Source organism: Microcaecilia unicolor, chromosome 3, assembly GCF_901765095.1.
Source record: "Microcaecilia unicolor chromosome 3, aMicUni1.1, whole genome shotgun sequence".
Lineage (NCBI taxonomy): Eukaryota > Metazoa > Chordata > Amphibia > Gymnophiona > Siphonopidae > Microcaecilia > Microcaecilia unicolor.
In genome coordinates, this window is record NC_044033.1 from 535,422,232 (window position 1) to 535,439,660 (window position 17,429).

The following is a 17,429-nucleotide window of genomic DNA, read 5'->3' on the forward strand; positions in this document are numbered from 1 at the left end:
CGAGATTAGGTTGGGGCATTTGGGTAGGTTTCCTTAAAGAGATGAGCTTTCAGCATTTTTCTAAAGGGCAAGAAGTCGTTGATTTATTGACTCCTGACATTGTTTATGCCTCACCAATCTACTACATTTCTTTGAAGGGGTGAACAAACATGTGGATAAAGGTGAGCCAGTTGATATTGTGTATCTGGATTTTCAGAAGGCGTTTGACAAAGTACCTCATGAAAGACTCCAGAGGAAATTGGAGAGTCATGGGATAGGAGGTAGTGTTCTATTGTGGATTAAAAACTGGTTAAAAGATAGAAAACAGAGAATAGGGTTAAATGGTCAGTATTCTCAATGGAGAGGGGTAGTTAGTGGGGTTCCCCAGGGGTCTGTGCTGGGACCGCTGCATTTTAACACATTTATAAATGATTTAGAGATTGGAGTAACTAGTGAGGTAATTAAATTTGCTGATGACACAAAGTTATTCAAAGTCGTTAAATTGTGGGAGGATTGTGAAAAATTACAAGCGGACCTTACGAGACTGGGAGACTGGGCGTCTAAATGGCAGATGACCTTTAATGTGAGCAAGTGCAAAGTGATGCATGTGGGAAAGAGGAACCCAAATTATAGCTACATCATGCAAGGTTCCACGTTAGGAGTCACGGACCAAGAAAGGGACCTAGGTGTCGTCGTTGATGATACGTTGAAACCTTCTGCTCAGTGTGCTGCTGCGGCTGAGAAAGCGAATAGAATGTTAGGTATTTATTATTAGGAAAGGAATGGAAAACAAAAATGAGGATGTTATAATGCCTTTGTATCGCTCCATGGTGCGACCGCAACTCGAATATTGTGTTCAGTTCTGGTCGCCATATCCTAAAAAAGATATAGTGGAATTAGAAAAGGTGCAGAGAAGGGCGACGAAAATGATAAAGGGGATGGGACAACTTCCCTATGAGGAAAGGCTAAAGCGGCTAGGGCTCTTCAACTTGGAGAAAAGGCGGCTGTGGGGAGATATGATAGAGGTCTATAAAATAATGAGTGGAGTTGAATCGGTAGATGTGAAGCATCTGTTCATGCTTTCCAAAAATACTAGGACTAGGGGGCATGCGATGAAGCTACAATGTAGTAAATTTAAAATGAATCGGAGAAAATGTTTCTTCACTCAACGTGTAATTAAACTCTGGAATTCGCTGCCAGAGAATGTGGTAAAGGTGGTTAGCTTAACAGAGTTTTAAAAAGGTTTGGACGGCTTCCTAAAGGAAAAGTCCATAGACCATTATTAAATGGACTTGGGGAAATCCACTATTTCTGGGATAAGCAGTATAAAATGTTTTGTACTTTTTTGGGATCTTGCCAGGTATATGTGATCTGGATTGGCCACTGTTGGAAGCAGGATGCTGGGCTTGATGGACCCTTGATCTTTCCCAGTATGGCAATACTTATGTACTTATGTACCATGGAGCAATAAAGGCATTACAATAGTCTTTGTTTTATGTTCTCTTCCTTTCCTAATAATTCCTAACATTTTCTTTCTTTCTTTTTTTCGCTGTTGCACATTCTTCATGGCCTCATTGTTGGTTGAAATTATTTCACTGTGAAATGTCTAAGTTTTTAAACTATGAACTTTTTAATTATGCCTATTTGGTTTACTTTGGCTATTATGCAAGCTAAAGCTATTTACTTTAATTATTCCCAAGGTAACCTTGAATACATTATTACTATTTATCTTGAAACACAAACTTTTTAATAATGCCCAGTGCAACTGGTTTTAAGTCTCATTAGTGCATGAATGTTTACACTAGAAGGGCATATCACTCTTGAGACTTAACTTTGAGTTACAGATGTTTTTATGTTTTAGTTACACAGTAGATGATGGCAGAAGAAGAATAATTGACCTGATACATTTGTAGTCCTGTCCAACTGCAAGCTATCTCCCAGCTGCCATCAATAGGAGCTCAACTCCTGAAGCCCACTTTTTGTTTGCTTCCTTATTGGTTCTGTTCCATCCACCAGAAATGACTATACAAGACCCAGTACTTAATCATCCTCTCCTCCTTCACCCAACCATGTTTTAACATCAAATTTATAATCTAAACAATTACAAAAATTAGTGAGTCTACAACCTCCTAGGACAAATAGTATCATAGTAAGTGATGGCAGATAAAGACCTGAATGGTCCATCCAGTCTGCCCAACAGTCACATTCATTTTCAATTCATGATTAAATCAACAAGGAACATGATATTATATACTTGATCATGGTCTTTCTTTGGTGTTTCTGGGACATACAATGTAGAAGTCCACCTGGCTCTGTCCTTATGTTCCAACTACTGGAGTTGTCATCAAAGCCCACTCCAGCCTATCCGAATCTGTGTTGTTGTTTCCACGACATAAACCATAAAAATCTGCCCAGCACTGTCCTCACATTCCAACCATTCTGTTGAAACCTTCTCTAGACCATCCTAAACCAGATTTCCATATGCGCGACCAAGAAAGTACAAGCTTGCCCATCACTGATCTTAGTTTTTACAGCCAGAGTCACCATCTAAGCACCACTTGACTTGCAGACAGATTCATTTTCTAATTAGAGATCTTCTTTGTTCATCCTACTCCTTTTTGAATTCTGCCACCATTTTTTCTCCACCTCCCTTGGGAGGGCATTCCTGACATTATTCCTACGTTTACCACCCCACAATCTCAGTTCATGTCCTCTAATTTTACAGTTTTCCCTTCTCTGGAAAATATTTGTTTATATATTAATAACTTTTGAGTTTTTAAACATCGGTATCATTTCTCCTCTGTCCCTCCTGTCCTCTAGGGTATACATATTCAGGTCTTCCAGTCTCTTTCCATTTGTATTTTGGTGCAAGCCCCCATATCATTTTTCTCACCTTCCTCTGGACCACTTCAAGTCTTCTTACATATTTAACAAGATACGGCCTCCAAAACTGAACATAATACTCCAGGTGGGGCTTCACCAACAACTTGTACATGGAGAGGGGGTGGTGGATGCCTGGAATGACCTCCTGAGGGAGTTGGTGAAAGAAAACTGTGGCAGAATTCAAAAAGGCGTGGGATGAAGACAGAGGATCTTTAATTAGAAAATAAATTACTTTAAAAAAAAACTTAAAGGGTTGCATATGTGTTTGCATGTCAAGTGGTGCTTAGATGGCAACTGTGCGCGGGGCATTTTTCTCTTTACATCTAATCTTCTTCCCAGTTGCTAAAGTACCTCAGTCATTTATGGCCCCTATTCACATTCTCTTCTTAGCCCTGTCCCTTCCTAATCTTTTCCCTCACCCCCTACCTCTCTCCGCTACAGGAACTCACTGCCCATCCATCGACTTCATCACCTCACCTTCTCTCCTACCCTCTTCCTCCCTCTTGGCTTTTAATCTCCGCCTCTTTCTTCCGTCCATTTTGCCTTCCCCATTCCACCTAAATACCTCTCGCCTTCGACGCCTTCGTGGCCACACCTCTCCTACTCTCCTCCGCTCTCTTTTACTCCTTCTCTTACTCTCAGCCGGTGACATCAATCCCAATCCTGGCCCCCCTCACCAACTATTATCCCAACTCTACAGATCTCACCGCGACCTCTCTAACCTCATCTCTATTTCTCTACTCCCCTCCTCTTCTCTGCCCTTCTCTTGCGCCCTATGGAATGCCCGCTCTATCTGTAACAAACTCGCCTATATCCAGGACCTCTTTATCTTGCGTCACCTCCATCTGCTCACCATAACAGAAACCTGGCTCTGCCCTGATGACTCTGCTTCAGTCGCAGCCCTGTGCCATGGCGGTTATCTATTTTCACATACTCCTCGCCCTGCTGGCCGTGGGGGCGGTGTTGGACTACTTCTCTCTCCCTCCTCCAGATTTCAACCCCTTCTTCCACCTCAATCTCACTGTTTTTCCTCCTTTGAAGTCCACTCTATCCGCCTTTTCTCTCCTCTGCCTATTCGAATAGCGGTCATTTATCGTCCCCCTGATAAGTCCCTTTCATCCTTTCTTAGTGACTTTGATGCCTGGCTTGCCTTCTTCCATGATCCTTCCTCCCCCTCTCTCATCCTTGGTGACTTTAATATTCCTGCTAATGATCCTTCCAACTCTTATATTTCCAAGTTACTCGCTTTAATGTCCTCCTTTAATCTCCAACTATGCTCCACCTCCCCCACTCATCAAAATGGTCACTCTCTTGATCTCATCATCTCCTCCAACTGTTCACCCTGTAGTTTCCTTGCCTCTGATCTTCCCTCCTCTGATCACCATCTTATAACTTTCACACTTAAATCTCCTCCCTCCCAGTCCCGTCCTATCTTATCTAATTTATCTAGGAATCTTCACGATATTGACCCTTCATCTCTATCCTCCCATGTTTCAAACCTCCTCTCTACTGTGGCACCATCCACGTCTGTCAACGAGGCTGTTTCTTCTTACAACAATACTCTATCCTCTGCCTTAGACACTCTTGCACCTTTGATGACCCGCCCTGTAAGGCGTACAAAACCCCAACCTTGGCTGACTTCTAATATCCGCTACCTACGTTCCTGTACCCGCTCCGCCGAACGCCTCTGGCGGAAATCTTGGGCCCTTGCTGATTTCTTACACTTTAAGTTCATGCTGACCTCCTTCCAATCTGCTCTTTTACGTGCCAAACAGGATTATTATATCCAACTGACCAACTCTCTTGGCTCTAATCCTCGACTTCTCTTCACCACATTGAACTCTCTCCTCAAGGTGCCCCCTCCCCCAACTCCCCCTTCATTATCTCCTCAGACCCTTGCTGAATTCTTTCACAACAAGGTTCAAAAGATAAACCTTGCTTTCTCTACCTCACCACCTCTCCCTCCACTAGTCCGTTCCCCTCTCTCTCCTTCCCCTCATTCCCTTTCCTCCTTTCCTGAAGTTACTATTGAGGAAACTACACTTCTCTTTTCTTCCTCAAAATGTACCACCTGTTCTTCTGATCCCATTCCCACCCACCTTCTTAATGCCATCTCTCCTGCTCTTGTTCCTTTTATCTGTCACATTCTGAACCTCTCACTTTCCACTGCGACTGTCCCTGCTGCCTTTAAACATGCTGTGGTCACAACTCTCCTTAAGAAGCCTTCACTCGACCCTACTTGTCCCTCTAATTACCGACCCATCTCCCTCCTTCCTTTTCTCTCCAAATTACTTGAGTGTGCTGTTCACCGCTGCTGCCTTGATTTTCTCTCCTCACATGCTATTCTTGACCCACTACAATCTAGTTTTCGCCCTCTCCACTCAACCGAAACTGCACTTACTAAAGTCTCCAATGACCTATTACTGGCTAAATCCAGAGGTCAATATTCCATCCTCATTCTTCTTGATCTTTCCGCTGCTTTTGACACTGTTGATCACAGCATACTTCTCGATACCCTGTCCTCACTTGGATTCCAGGGCTCTGTCCTTTCCTGGTTCTCTTCCTACCTCTCCCTCCGCACCTTTAGTGTTCACTCTGGTGGATCCTCTTCTACTTCTATCCCTCTGCTTGTCGGTGTACCTCAGGGTTCTGTTCTTGGTCCCCTCCTCTTTTCTATCTACACTTCTTCCCTTGGCTCATTAATCTCATCCCATGGCTTTTCCTACCATCTCTATGCTGATGACTCCCAAATCTACCTTTCTACCCATGATATCTCACCTTGCATCCAAACCAAAGTTTCAGCGTGCTTGTCTGACATTGCTGTCTGGATGTCTCAATGCCACCTGAAATTAAATATGACCAAAACCGAGCTTCTCATTTCCCCCCCCCCCCAAACCCACCTCCCCGCTCCCCCCATTTTCTATTTCTGTTGATGGCTCTCTCATTCTCCCTGTCTCCTCAGCTCGAAACCTTGGGGTCATCTTTGACTCTTCTCTCTCCTTCTCTGCTCATATCCAGCAGATTGCCAAGACCTGTCATTTCTTTCTTTACAACATCCGTAAAATCCGCCCCTTTCTTTCCGAGCACTCTACCAAAACTCTCATCCACACCCTTGTCACCTCTCGTTTAGACTACTGCAATCTGCTTCTTGCTGGCCTCCCACTTAGTCACCTCTCCCCTCTCCAGTCGGTTCAAAACTCTGCTGCCCGTCTCGTCTCATCTTCCGCCAGGGTCGCTTTACTCATACTACCCCTCTCCTCAAGACCCTTCACTGGCTCCCTATCCGTTTTTGCATCCTGTTCAAACTTCTTCTACTAACCTATAAATGTACTCACTCTGCTGCTCCCCAGTATCTCTCCACACTCGTCCATCCCTACACCCCTTCCTGTGCACTCCGCTCCATGGATAAATCCTTCTTATCTGTTCCCTTCTCCACTACTGCCAACTCCAGACTTCGCGCCTTCTGTCTCGCTGCACCCTACGCCTGGAATAAACTTCCTGAGCCCCTACGTCTTGCCCCATCCTTGGCCACCTTTAAATCTAGACTGAAAGCCCACCTCTTTAACATTGCTTTTGACTTGTAACCACTTGTAACCACTCGCCTCCACCTACCCTCCTCTCTTCCTTCCCGTTCACATTAATTGATTTGATTTGCTTACTTTATTTATTTTTTGTCTATTAGATTGTAAGCTCTTTGAGCAGGGACTGTCTTTCTTCTATGTTTGTGCAGCGCTGCGTACGCCTTGTAGCGCTATAGAAATGCTAAATAGTAGTATTAGTAGTAGTAGTAACTGGCTGCATCAACTAAGGCTGATGCTGGGCTGGCTTGTACAGTCTGAATCCTGCATATAGCGATCCTGTTTAGGGTGGGCTGGAGAGAGCTTCGATGGAAACTCCAGTGGCTTTGAACACGAGGACAGTGCCGGGCAGACTTTTACTATCTTTGTCCTGTAAATTACAGGAGACCACAGGATTTATGAGTACACAAATCCAGATGGTTATACAAAATGTATACAGGGATTTAGATCCACAGCATGTGAACAGAAAATATTATCCTGTCATGGACAGACTTCCCCTTAACATGCATGTTCAGAATACTCTCAGCCAGCTGAAGCAGGTCCTAATGCAGCTTGTCATAAGTACATAAGTATTGCCACGCTGGGACAGACCAAAGGTCCATCAAGCCCAACATCCTGTTTCCAACAGTGGCCAATCCAGGTCACAAATACCTGGCAAGAATTTACTCAAGGTGGTGTACAGTAAGAAAAGATCCAACATGAGCAATCGGCTAGCAGTAAGCAAACCACCTTCTCAGAGCAGAGCACTAAGGCAGGGACCAGAAAAGACAGAGCTGGAGTTGGAGACAATCAGAAATGGGGCTTACAAGATTTTGCTACTCATCTTTAAGGCATTTAAAGTGGGCTTCCCAGATTATTTGGCCACTCTTACAATCTCCTTACTCTCCATCACGAGTCCTGCGTTCTATAAACAATTATCGATTGGTCCTTCCTGGCCCCAAACAGGCACATCTTGAATCGACGAGTCATAGTGCTTTTTGGAACAATTTACCACTTCCTATCCGCAGCATTTCCTCTATTAAGGAATTTAAGCTAGCTATATAAACATGGTTATTTGAGTGAGCATTTGATTCATAAATTTGTAGGGTATAGTGTCACTCTCTGTCTATTTGCTTTATCCTTTGGTGAATTTTAAGATGTTTTTGTTGCTGAAATGTACACTTTCTCCTTTTTTTGTTGTTGATTGGATCTGTCCTAATTGTGTGAATGCTTTATCTGTCCTTTGAATATTGTAATTCTTTTTCTGTTTCTTGATACTAGATTGTACATTGCTCAGTTCTGCATGTCAGTATGGGTGGTAGAGAAAGTCTGAATGGACTGTAAACTGTAAGTACCTGCAGACCATTGACTCCTGATATCTCTGGACAGGAAGTAAGCTCATCTATTGCTTATGTAAGTTTGGCCAATACCAATGCTAATAATATACCGCACGAGAGCTCAGCCACAGCTAGAGACCCTGTACATAGCCACCAATACTTCCTAGATGCACTCCAGCCAAAGGATCAGCAATATACCCTTTCGGTTCTGATTCAGGAAGCTTTTTGGTGCAAGAGATTAATAGATACAGTAATGGAAATCTTTGATCACACAAAACCTTCTCAGGAAGTTAGAAGTCTCTTTGTGGGACCCTGGGGCCCTCTGTTTGACTCCCTGTAATACCCCACTGGCGGCTTGTGGTATGGCTCAAATGGGTGAAATGAAAGTAAAGCGCCCAGTAATCATGACCAGATATACAGGAGAAGAGCTAATAATAGGTAATGAACTTCTTAAAAAGGTTCCAATATGTCCTGGAAGATTTTTAGGAGATAATATGGGGGCAAAACAGATCACCCCATCTCCTTTCAGAGGAAGGGGCAATTGAGACTGAACTTTATTATAATTATGATTAGCACCCTGGGATTTATAAAAACCAATCTTATGTTCCCTTATGGATCCAAGTCCACAGCCCAGTTATATTGACAAGCAATGAAACAGGCCAATAATTATAAAAATAAAATAGATTTATTTTAGCAGCACATAAATTACTAGAATACAGGAGGCAACAATAAGAGGAGGCCCTGTAGGGGTATTTCCCTGTGATCTTACCTGTGATGGCTTTGGTTGATACAAGCCTAGTGCATCCTGTTACAAACAAGATTGATGCTATCACCTCTGACATGAATCCTACTGTGTCAGTGAGATCCAGCTTCAGCTTGAGGAAAAACACTGGCAGATTCACTGAAGCCAAGGACATTCTGTGTTCCAACCCCCTCCCTTTTTTTATCATTCTGAGAAGCTGAGAAGGGAGGCAGACTTAGCACCAGAAGTTCCAAGGTCACAAAACAAAGAACTCTGCTCGCCCAGGTACTAATTGGACGAGATCATAATTGGGTTCCTGCAGTCACATGACCGAGAGGTACTGGGAAAAGCGGGAACTGAAGAAGGTAGTAAGGCGGAGACCCTCGTAAGAGGAGCAACCGGTGCGAGGACCTGAGAAATCCAGCAAGGCTCGGGGTGAGCCAGAGACTGTGTTTGATTGTGACCTGCATAACTGGTGCAATTACGTGTGGCGGAGAAATTGGCTCTGAGATCCAAAGGAGGGACGGAAACCTGCTTGCTGCAGAGAGAGACCTGCTCGACATCTAAGACACAAACAGCTGAGACAGTGTCTGGGGAATCTAATCCTGTCATCTGAAGCCGTCATAAAAAGAACAGTGAGATCACGGTGAATTACTTCCTAGTCTGGGGTTAGCGAGTGGCTTATCTAAGTAAAATTAGTTTATGTCAGCTCTTGGTCAGAGAATAAGCTGCTACTGTGTATTTTGCATAAGATGTGTGATTTTCTCATAATGATCATTAGGATATCGTTTGTACTGTTCTAATCATTACGGTACTTAGTCTAAGGCTAATCAGTGTGTATAGTTAGACCATATATTTTGGTAGTGTTCTTATCAGTAAGAGATTTATAGTGCAGAGAAGCTTGTGCAGAGTTCTATTTTGTATCTTATCTATTTTCTTACTTCTAATAAATATAATATATATCACAGTGGCTTGTGTTCACTTCTCTAACAAAAACACCTGGAGGGGGGGGGGCCAGAAGCAAGATTCCTATATATATATATATATATCAGTGGGGTTCCTGGCCTGGATGGCACCCTGGGCGGAGCGCCGATGCGCCCCCCCCCCCCCGGGTGCAGCGTGCCCCCCGCTAAATGACACCTTCACCCCCCCCTTCCGGCGAAATGACACCCCCCTCCGTGTGCACGCCGCTAGGGGGGGGTGCCGCAGCGCGCGCCTGCTCCGAGTTCGCTAAACTTCGCTTCGCTGCAGCTCCCTCTGCCCCGGAACAGGAAGTAACCTGTTCCGGGGCAGAGGGAGCTGCAGTGAACGAGCGACGAAGTTTAGCAAACTCGGAGCAAGCGTGCGCCACGGCACCCCCCAGCGGCGTGCACCCGAGGAGGACCGCCCCCCCCTTTGTACGCCACAGATATATATATCACCCTAGACAGAGCTAGTGAGTTTGTTAGACAGACTTCTGCATCGGAGAATCTTGGTAAATAATCTGTGGGTAGCTGTTATCCAAAGGATTATTTGTTTCCCTCCTACAGCCCTTCATAAAAAAACATAACTTACCCTTTTTAAAAAGGGTTTAAAGCAAACACATGTCTAGGCCCTAGGCCCATAATCTAGGGAACACCTGCTTATTACCCAATAGCAGTATAGCGCTGGTTTTATAGAACCTAATGATGATGTCTTCTCGTGGGGGGATGCAGCAGAAGGCAGGCAGGAGCTCTGAAGGGTCCATTGGTGCAGAAGAGTCTAAGCAGCAGTGGCGTAGCTAGGGTAGTTGACACCCGGGGCCGGTCATTTTTTAACACCCCCCCCCCCCCCGAAATCCAGTACTAGGCATACCGAGAATACAAAACACTCAGGACCTATAGAGCAGTTCTACCATATCATAAGCAGTAATTTGTACGAGTCACACAAGGAAAAGGAAAGCATCTTAAACACTACAGTGAGCACTAGAACATCAATTCACCTATTGTAAAACAAAAACAGACAGAATAGTACAGATCGTCGATCCTGCACAGTCAATGCCAACTGAAAGCCATGTCTTTTTCACAAACACAGATACACCCTAATCCACTATAGAATAAGTAATCATAAACTTTCTATTTAGACAAAAATTAAACTGAACCCCCGATGCCAGACTCTGCATACAATGCAACACCACAGAAACAGAAAATGTCCTCTAGTACTGTGCAAAATATAAAGACAGCAGATGTAAATTTGAAAAAAACTAACAAATACCAATCACCACTTTACAAATTAACAAATAGAAATAAAACAAATAATATCATTTTATTGGACTAATACATTTAGCTTTCAGAGGCCAAAACCTCCTTCCTCAGGTCAATTCAGTATAGTACTGTTACAGTGTCCTATCCTGACCTGAGGAAGGGGGTTTTGTTCTCCGAAAGTAAAATGTATTAAAATTAGTCCAATAAAAAGATTACCTTATTTACATGTTCTATTATAAACATTTATTAACACAGCTACAATACTACTTTAACCTAAAGCAAAAAAATAAAAATATATATTTACAGTTCGTTGTCTCTGGTTTCTGCTTTCCTCATCTTTTCACTGTCTTCCTTCTATCCAGCATCTGTCTTCGCTCTCTCTCTGCCATCCAGTGTCTGCCCTCTCTCTCTCTGCCCCTTCCATCCACTTCTGCCCCTTCCATGCACCATCTGCCCCAGTCTGCCATCTCTCTCTCCCTCTTCCATCAACATCTGCCCTCTATCTCTGCCCCTTCCATCCACCATTTGCCCCAGTCTGCCCTCTTTCTCTCTCCCCTTCCGCCCACCATCTGCCCTTTCTCTCTGCCCCTTCAATCCGTCTGTCCTCCCTCTACCATCCATCCAGGGTCTGCCCTCCCTCACGCTCCCCCCTTCTATCCCCTCTCTCTCTGCCCCCTCTTTTCAGTCCCCAGTTCCAGCCCCCTTATTCCACCTGCCCCTAGTTCCAGCCCCAGCCCACATCTCCCACCTGCCCCCCTTTTCAGCCCCACTATCCCACCAGTCCCCAGCCCCTTTCTCCCATCAGTCCTGAGCTTCAGCCCCCAGCCACTTCTCCCTGTCCTCTTTTCAGCCCCTAGTTTCAACCCCAGCCCTTTTCTCTCACCAGTCCTGAGCTTCAGCCCCAGTTAGTTCTCCCTGTCCCCTTTAAAGCCCCTAGTCCCCACAGTTTCAGCCCCCTTCATCCACCACATGCCTTGCATCCCCCCTTTTCAGCCCCAGACCCATTCTCCCACCTGCCCCAGGCATGGACCCATTTTCCCTCCTGCCCCCTTGTCAGACCCCAGTTCCAGCTTCAGACCCCTTCTCCCATCTGAGCACTCCCCTCCCCCTCTGAGCACCCCCCACCCTCCCCAATCCCCTTCTCCCCTCTCTGAGCACCCCTCTGAGCTCCCCCACCCTTCCCCAATCCCCTTCTCCCCTCTCTGAGCTCCCCACCCTCCCTAATCCCCTTTAAGAACCCCTCTGAGCTCCCCCACACCTCCCCAATCCCCTTCTCCCCTCTCTGAGCTCCCCCACCCTCCCTTATCCCCTTTAAGCACCCCTCTGAGCTTCCCCACCCCTCCCCAATCCCCTTCGCCCCTCCTTGATGCTCTCCCACCCTCCCTAATCCCCTTTAAGCACCCCTCTGAGCTCCCCCACCCCTCCCCAATCCCCTTCTCCCTTCTCTGAGCTCCCCACCCTCCCTAATCCCCTTTAAGCACCCATCTGAGCTCCCCCACACCTCCCCAATCCCCTTCTCCCCTCTCTGAGCTCCCCCACCCTCCCTAATTCCCTTTAAGCACCCCTCTGAGCTCCCCCACCCTTCCCCAATCCCCTTCTCCCCTCTCTGAGCTCCCCCACCCTTCCCCAATCCCCTTCTCCCCTGAGCTCCCCCACCCTCCATAATCCCCTTTAAGCACCCCTCTGAGCTCCCCCACCCCTCCCCAATCCCCTTCTCCCCTCTGTCCCCCCCCCCCCCCGACAGCTGAGATCCGTTCTCCTGCTGCTCCTACCCTGTCCTGCCTTAAAAAAAAATTTTTTGAAGCCCCAGAGAGTGGCAGGCAGCGCGCCTCGCATCTGCCCTGCTAGTAAAGAAGATCTCGTCGACGTCGTCGTCCTTCCCACACTGAGTCTCGCCCACCCTCGCAGTAATAGGAAGTTGCCTCAGAGGGGGGCGGGACTCAATGTGGGAAGGGCGACGATGTCAGTGAGATCTTCTTTACTAGCAGGGCAGATGCGAGGCGCGCTGCCTGCCACTCTCCGGCGCTTCGAAAAAATTTTTTTAAAGGCGGAGCAGAGGGAGCGGAGCACCCCCCCCCCCCCCCCACCTGATGACACCCGGGGCGGACTGCCCCCACCGCCCCGCCCTTGCTATGCCACTGACTCTAGTGCAAAATTCTGATAGTATTCTATAAGTTTTTATGTATTTATTTTATTATAATCTACTGTGTTTCATGTACAGTACTAATTAGTGAGTGACAACAATATTGCTCTGAATGATGTTCAAATAAAATGCACGCTAAGCACTATTCTGTTTATGGAAGAGTGCTGGGCATGAAAAGTTATACCAACTGAACAATAGTGCAAATACCTGTGCCTAAATTGGGCTCAGATCCCCGAATTCTTAGAAACGTCCCTGACCCACCCATGCTCCGCCCACAGCCATGCCCCCTTTTCAAATCTGTGTGGACGCATCTTTATAGAATAGTGGCTATAAAGATGCACATGTAAATTCTAATTCTTGCCAATTACTGTCAGTAATTGATTATTAGTACCAAATTATCAGCACTAATTGACTTGTTCTGCAATTAAATTGTGATGCAATTTTGAGTGCTATATATAGAATTAGGTAGTATGTGATTCTGGCTTACTGTTTATAGAATAGTGCCTTGCACTTCCACACATATAATACTAAATATTGGATGTAATTACATTCCTAACTATAAACTAGGTGCACTATTGGTGCATAAATTTGGTTTCCAGCTTTTTTGAATTGCCTTTTCTTGCATTTTCTAAAACACCCCATATTAGCATTAGGTATTCACCACATAAGTTCTTTTATTCCAATTTGCCATGTCGTTTAATGCATAGTATTTGTCCAAACATGATCCATACAAGATTAGGAGGGGTACACGGTTTATGTTTATTCCACACTTGATATTCCACCTTTCAGTAGATTCAGTCAAATTGTTTTTCATATACGGGGCTCACAATCGAAGATTATTTGTACGTGTGGTGATGGAGTGTTAAGTGACACAAGGAGCTGCAGTGGGAATTGAACCCAGTTCCCCAGGTTTTCAATAAGGACAGGTTGGGGACCGAAGTTAGCCAAATGGCAGCATAATTAAGGGCTAAATTTATATGAAAACATAGAAGAATGCTGCACAGTACCTACCCACCCCCTTGATCCCTTCCTCCCATGTTAGTTAGTGGGAGTGAGATCAAAAGCAATAGTCGGATGCTTCTGCCCAGCAGTTCATGTTTTCAAAAAGGCCACCTCAGCCCCCTAAAAGTAGTAATGCTAAGGGGCTTAAGCAGCTGTTTTGAGAGCAGGAGCTGCCCCACTCTACTAACACCCAGGGAAATCGTCAGTAGGTACTGGGGTAGGGAGTCAGGAGTGGGGCCATTTTGGAAGGGTGTTCCTGATAGGGGTAATTAGGGTGGGAGAATAAATTTTTAAAACAAGAGATCCTTTAAAAAAATAAGTGAGTCCAACTAGGAGCCTGCTATTTGTACATGGCTGAGGTGAATAATGCACATTCCAGAGACACCAGCAGGCCATTTTTAGAGGGGTCCCAGGGTGGATTTGGGGGGCACTCATTCCTCTTTGCTCTCTCTATCTGCCCCCCCCCCCCCACCCTGTTAAAGATTTTACCTTTGCTGGTGAGGATGTCCAAGCCCCACCAACTGAAGAGCTCCACATCCTTGCATATGCTCAGTTCACGTACACAAAAAGCATGCATGAGGAGTGCTAGTGTTGGCAGCTGGAAAGCACACCATCGACTTCTTCACTCCAGGGAGGTTCAGGCCACAGAGCTCGTCAGTTGATGGGGCTTCGGCATCCCTGCCAGCCATTCAGGATACTGCAAAGTTGAGGGGGGCCCAGGCCTCCAAGCACCCCCCCCCTCCCCATGGTTACATAACTGACAACAGACACATACTTCAATTTACTGCATGAGCTATAGCCTGAGTGACAAAGTACCACATGGTAAATTTTGTGGTGGGAAAAAAAGTGATATTATACCACATCCATAAGTTCAGGAATATATATTCAGCAGTCTTACCTAAACTGATATAACCACTGAATGTCAGGCATAAGGATAAGAGGTTCATTCATACACTTATGTGGTGGCGAATGTATGAATATTACTGCCTCCCCAGTTTTCTTGTAATTTTTCTTAATGCTCCTTTCACTTCCTGGTTTCTCAGACTATAGATCAGGGGGTTTAGCATTGGTGTTATAATGAGATAAAACACAGAGATCATTTTGTCTTTATCTGGAGAATGACTTGACTTGGGCGCCATGTACATAAAAATAGCCGTTCCATAGAATATCGTCACCACAGTCAGGTGAGAGGTGCAGGTGGAAAAGGCTTTGCTTCTTCCATCAGCAGAACTGATTTTCATTATTGTTGAAATAATATAAATATATGTTAAAAATATTAAGAAAACAGGGATCAATAGTATCAACACCCCAACAACAAAAATCACAATTTCATTGATGAAAGTATCAACGCATGCCAAACTTAACACAGCAGGAACTTCACAGAGGAAATGGTTAATTACATTGTGACCGCACATGGGCATTGTCAGTGTAAAAGCAACATGTACTATTGACAAAAGAAAGCCACCCGTCCACGTACCAACTGCTATTATTATACAGACTCTCCAGTTCATAATAATTGTATAACGCAAGGGATGACATATCGCCACATAGCGATCATATGCCATGACAGCTAGCAGGATGCATTCTGTTTCCCCTAAGGAAAGATAGATGTACATTTGTGCTGCACAATCACGAAACAAAATGGTTTTCTTCTTTGCCAGGAAAGTTTCCAACATTTTGGGGACAATGCTCGATGTGTAACAGATATCCAGGAAGGACAAATTACTGAGGAAAAAGTACATGGGAGTGTGGAGACGAGAATCAAGTCTACTTACTGTAATTAAGATAAGATTTCCTACCAGAGCTATCATATAGATTATTAAAAACAGTATAAAGAGCAAAATGTTCATCCATGGTTTATCTGAAACTCCCAACAAGATGAATTCTGTCACAGAGCTCTGGTTGCTTCTTTGCATTTTTCTCATTGTATTTATCTGTAATAAAAATACTTATTTACTGTAATACAAAGGTGAATATGATAAGCAAAATGCAATACAAAGCCATAGCAGCAGAAGAAAATCTTAATCTTTCCAACATTTAGCAGAAATTATTTTCACAATGTTTACACCAAGGAGTTATAAAACATTTCAAACTCTGGGAATGAATTTCTTTTTGAAATTTCCTAGGTTAATGTTTTATTAAATACCAGTGGTTAATTATTTCAAGCAACTGTACAGTTGCAGGAGACAGTTTCTATTGTTGAACAGGACAGTGACTGGACTCAGGTGAAGGAGCAGTAGAGTCCCATGTTTGAGCGAGGTACTTTTTAAATTTGTTCATATTATACTTTCATTGTTATTTATTAATTAATATATAATCTCCCTCCATATTTCTTCTACTTTGACACTCTGTAAGCCACATTGAGCCTGCAAATAGGTGGGAAAATGTGGGTTACAAATGTAACAATAATAATAGTGGTTTTTATTTAGGGAGAAGTTTACCAATGTGGGCTACTGTTAAGTTAAGTTATTTTACCACCAATCAGGTTATTTAAACAAAAGTTGGGTTATTTCAGCACAGAGTTCATTGCATAAAATGAGTCTTTCCCAGATGATAAGGCCATTTGTACCATGGCGATAAAAAACCCCCAATCTTATATTAACCATCTTCAGGTCATCAAGTCTTTCCTCAAATATCTCGTGGCACAAAACTCATACCGTTTTTGTCACTTTTCTCTGAACCTCTTCAAGTTTTTTAATGTCCTTAGGAAGATATGGCCTCCAAAACTGAACACAGTACTCCAAATGGGACCTCACCAACTATTTATACAGGGGTATCAACACCCACTTTCTTCTGCTGGTTATACCCTTCGTTATGCAGCCCAGCATCCTTCAGGCCGTGGCCACAACCTTGACAAAAGATGTGGATTAAAACTAGTTAAAAGATAGAAAACAGAGCTTAGGGTTAAATGGTCAGTATTCTCAATGGAAAAGGGTAGATAGTGGGGTTCCCCAGGGGGCTGTGCTGAGACCGTTGCTTTATAACATATTTATAAATGATCTAGAGATGGGAGTTACTAGTGAGCTAACTAAATTTGCTGACGATACAAAGTTATTCAAAGTTGTTAAATCGCAAGAGGATTGTGAAAAATTTCAAGAGGACCTTATGAGACTGGGGGTGCAGAGGGGGACCGGGGAGGGCGCAGAGGGAGACTGGGGAGAGAGCCCGTTGTTAAACATTTACCAGCACACCACTGCCCTGAGGCCCCCCCTGTAGCAACGCCACTGGAACAAGCGATAGGGGAAAAGGAGCAGGACAATGATGCAGAGAAGGGACCCGAGCCCAAATTTTGAAAGCCAGTTAACATAGTAACATAGTAACATAGTAGATGATGGCAGAAAAAGACCTGCAAGGTCCATCCAGTCTGCCCAACAAGATAACTCATATTTGCTGCTTTTTGTGTATACCCTACTTTGATTTGTACCTGTGCTCTTCAGGGCACAGACCGTATAAGTCTGCCCAGCACCATCCCCACCTCCCAACCACCAGCCCCGCCTCCCACCCCCGGCTCCGGCACAGACCGTACAAGTCTGTCCAGCACTATCCCCGCCTCCCAACCACCAG

General features: G+C 44.6%; 1 protein-coding gene across 1 annotated transcript; it reads right to left on the bottom strand.

Moving 5' to 3' along the window:
- Positions 1-14,845: 14,845 nt before the first annotated feature.
- On the bottom strand, positions 14,846-15,790 carry LOC115465275 (olfactory receptor 2D2-like). The gene has a single exon (XM_030195675.1). It carries the CDS (start codon positions 15,788-15,790, stop codon positions 14,846-14,848), a length of 945 nt encoding a protein of 314 aa, XP_030051535.1.
- Positions 15,791-17,429: the final 1,639 nt, after the last annotated feature.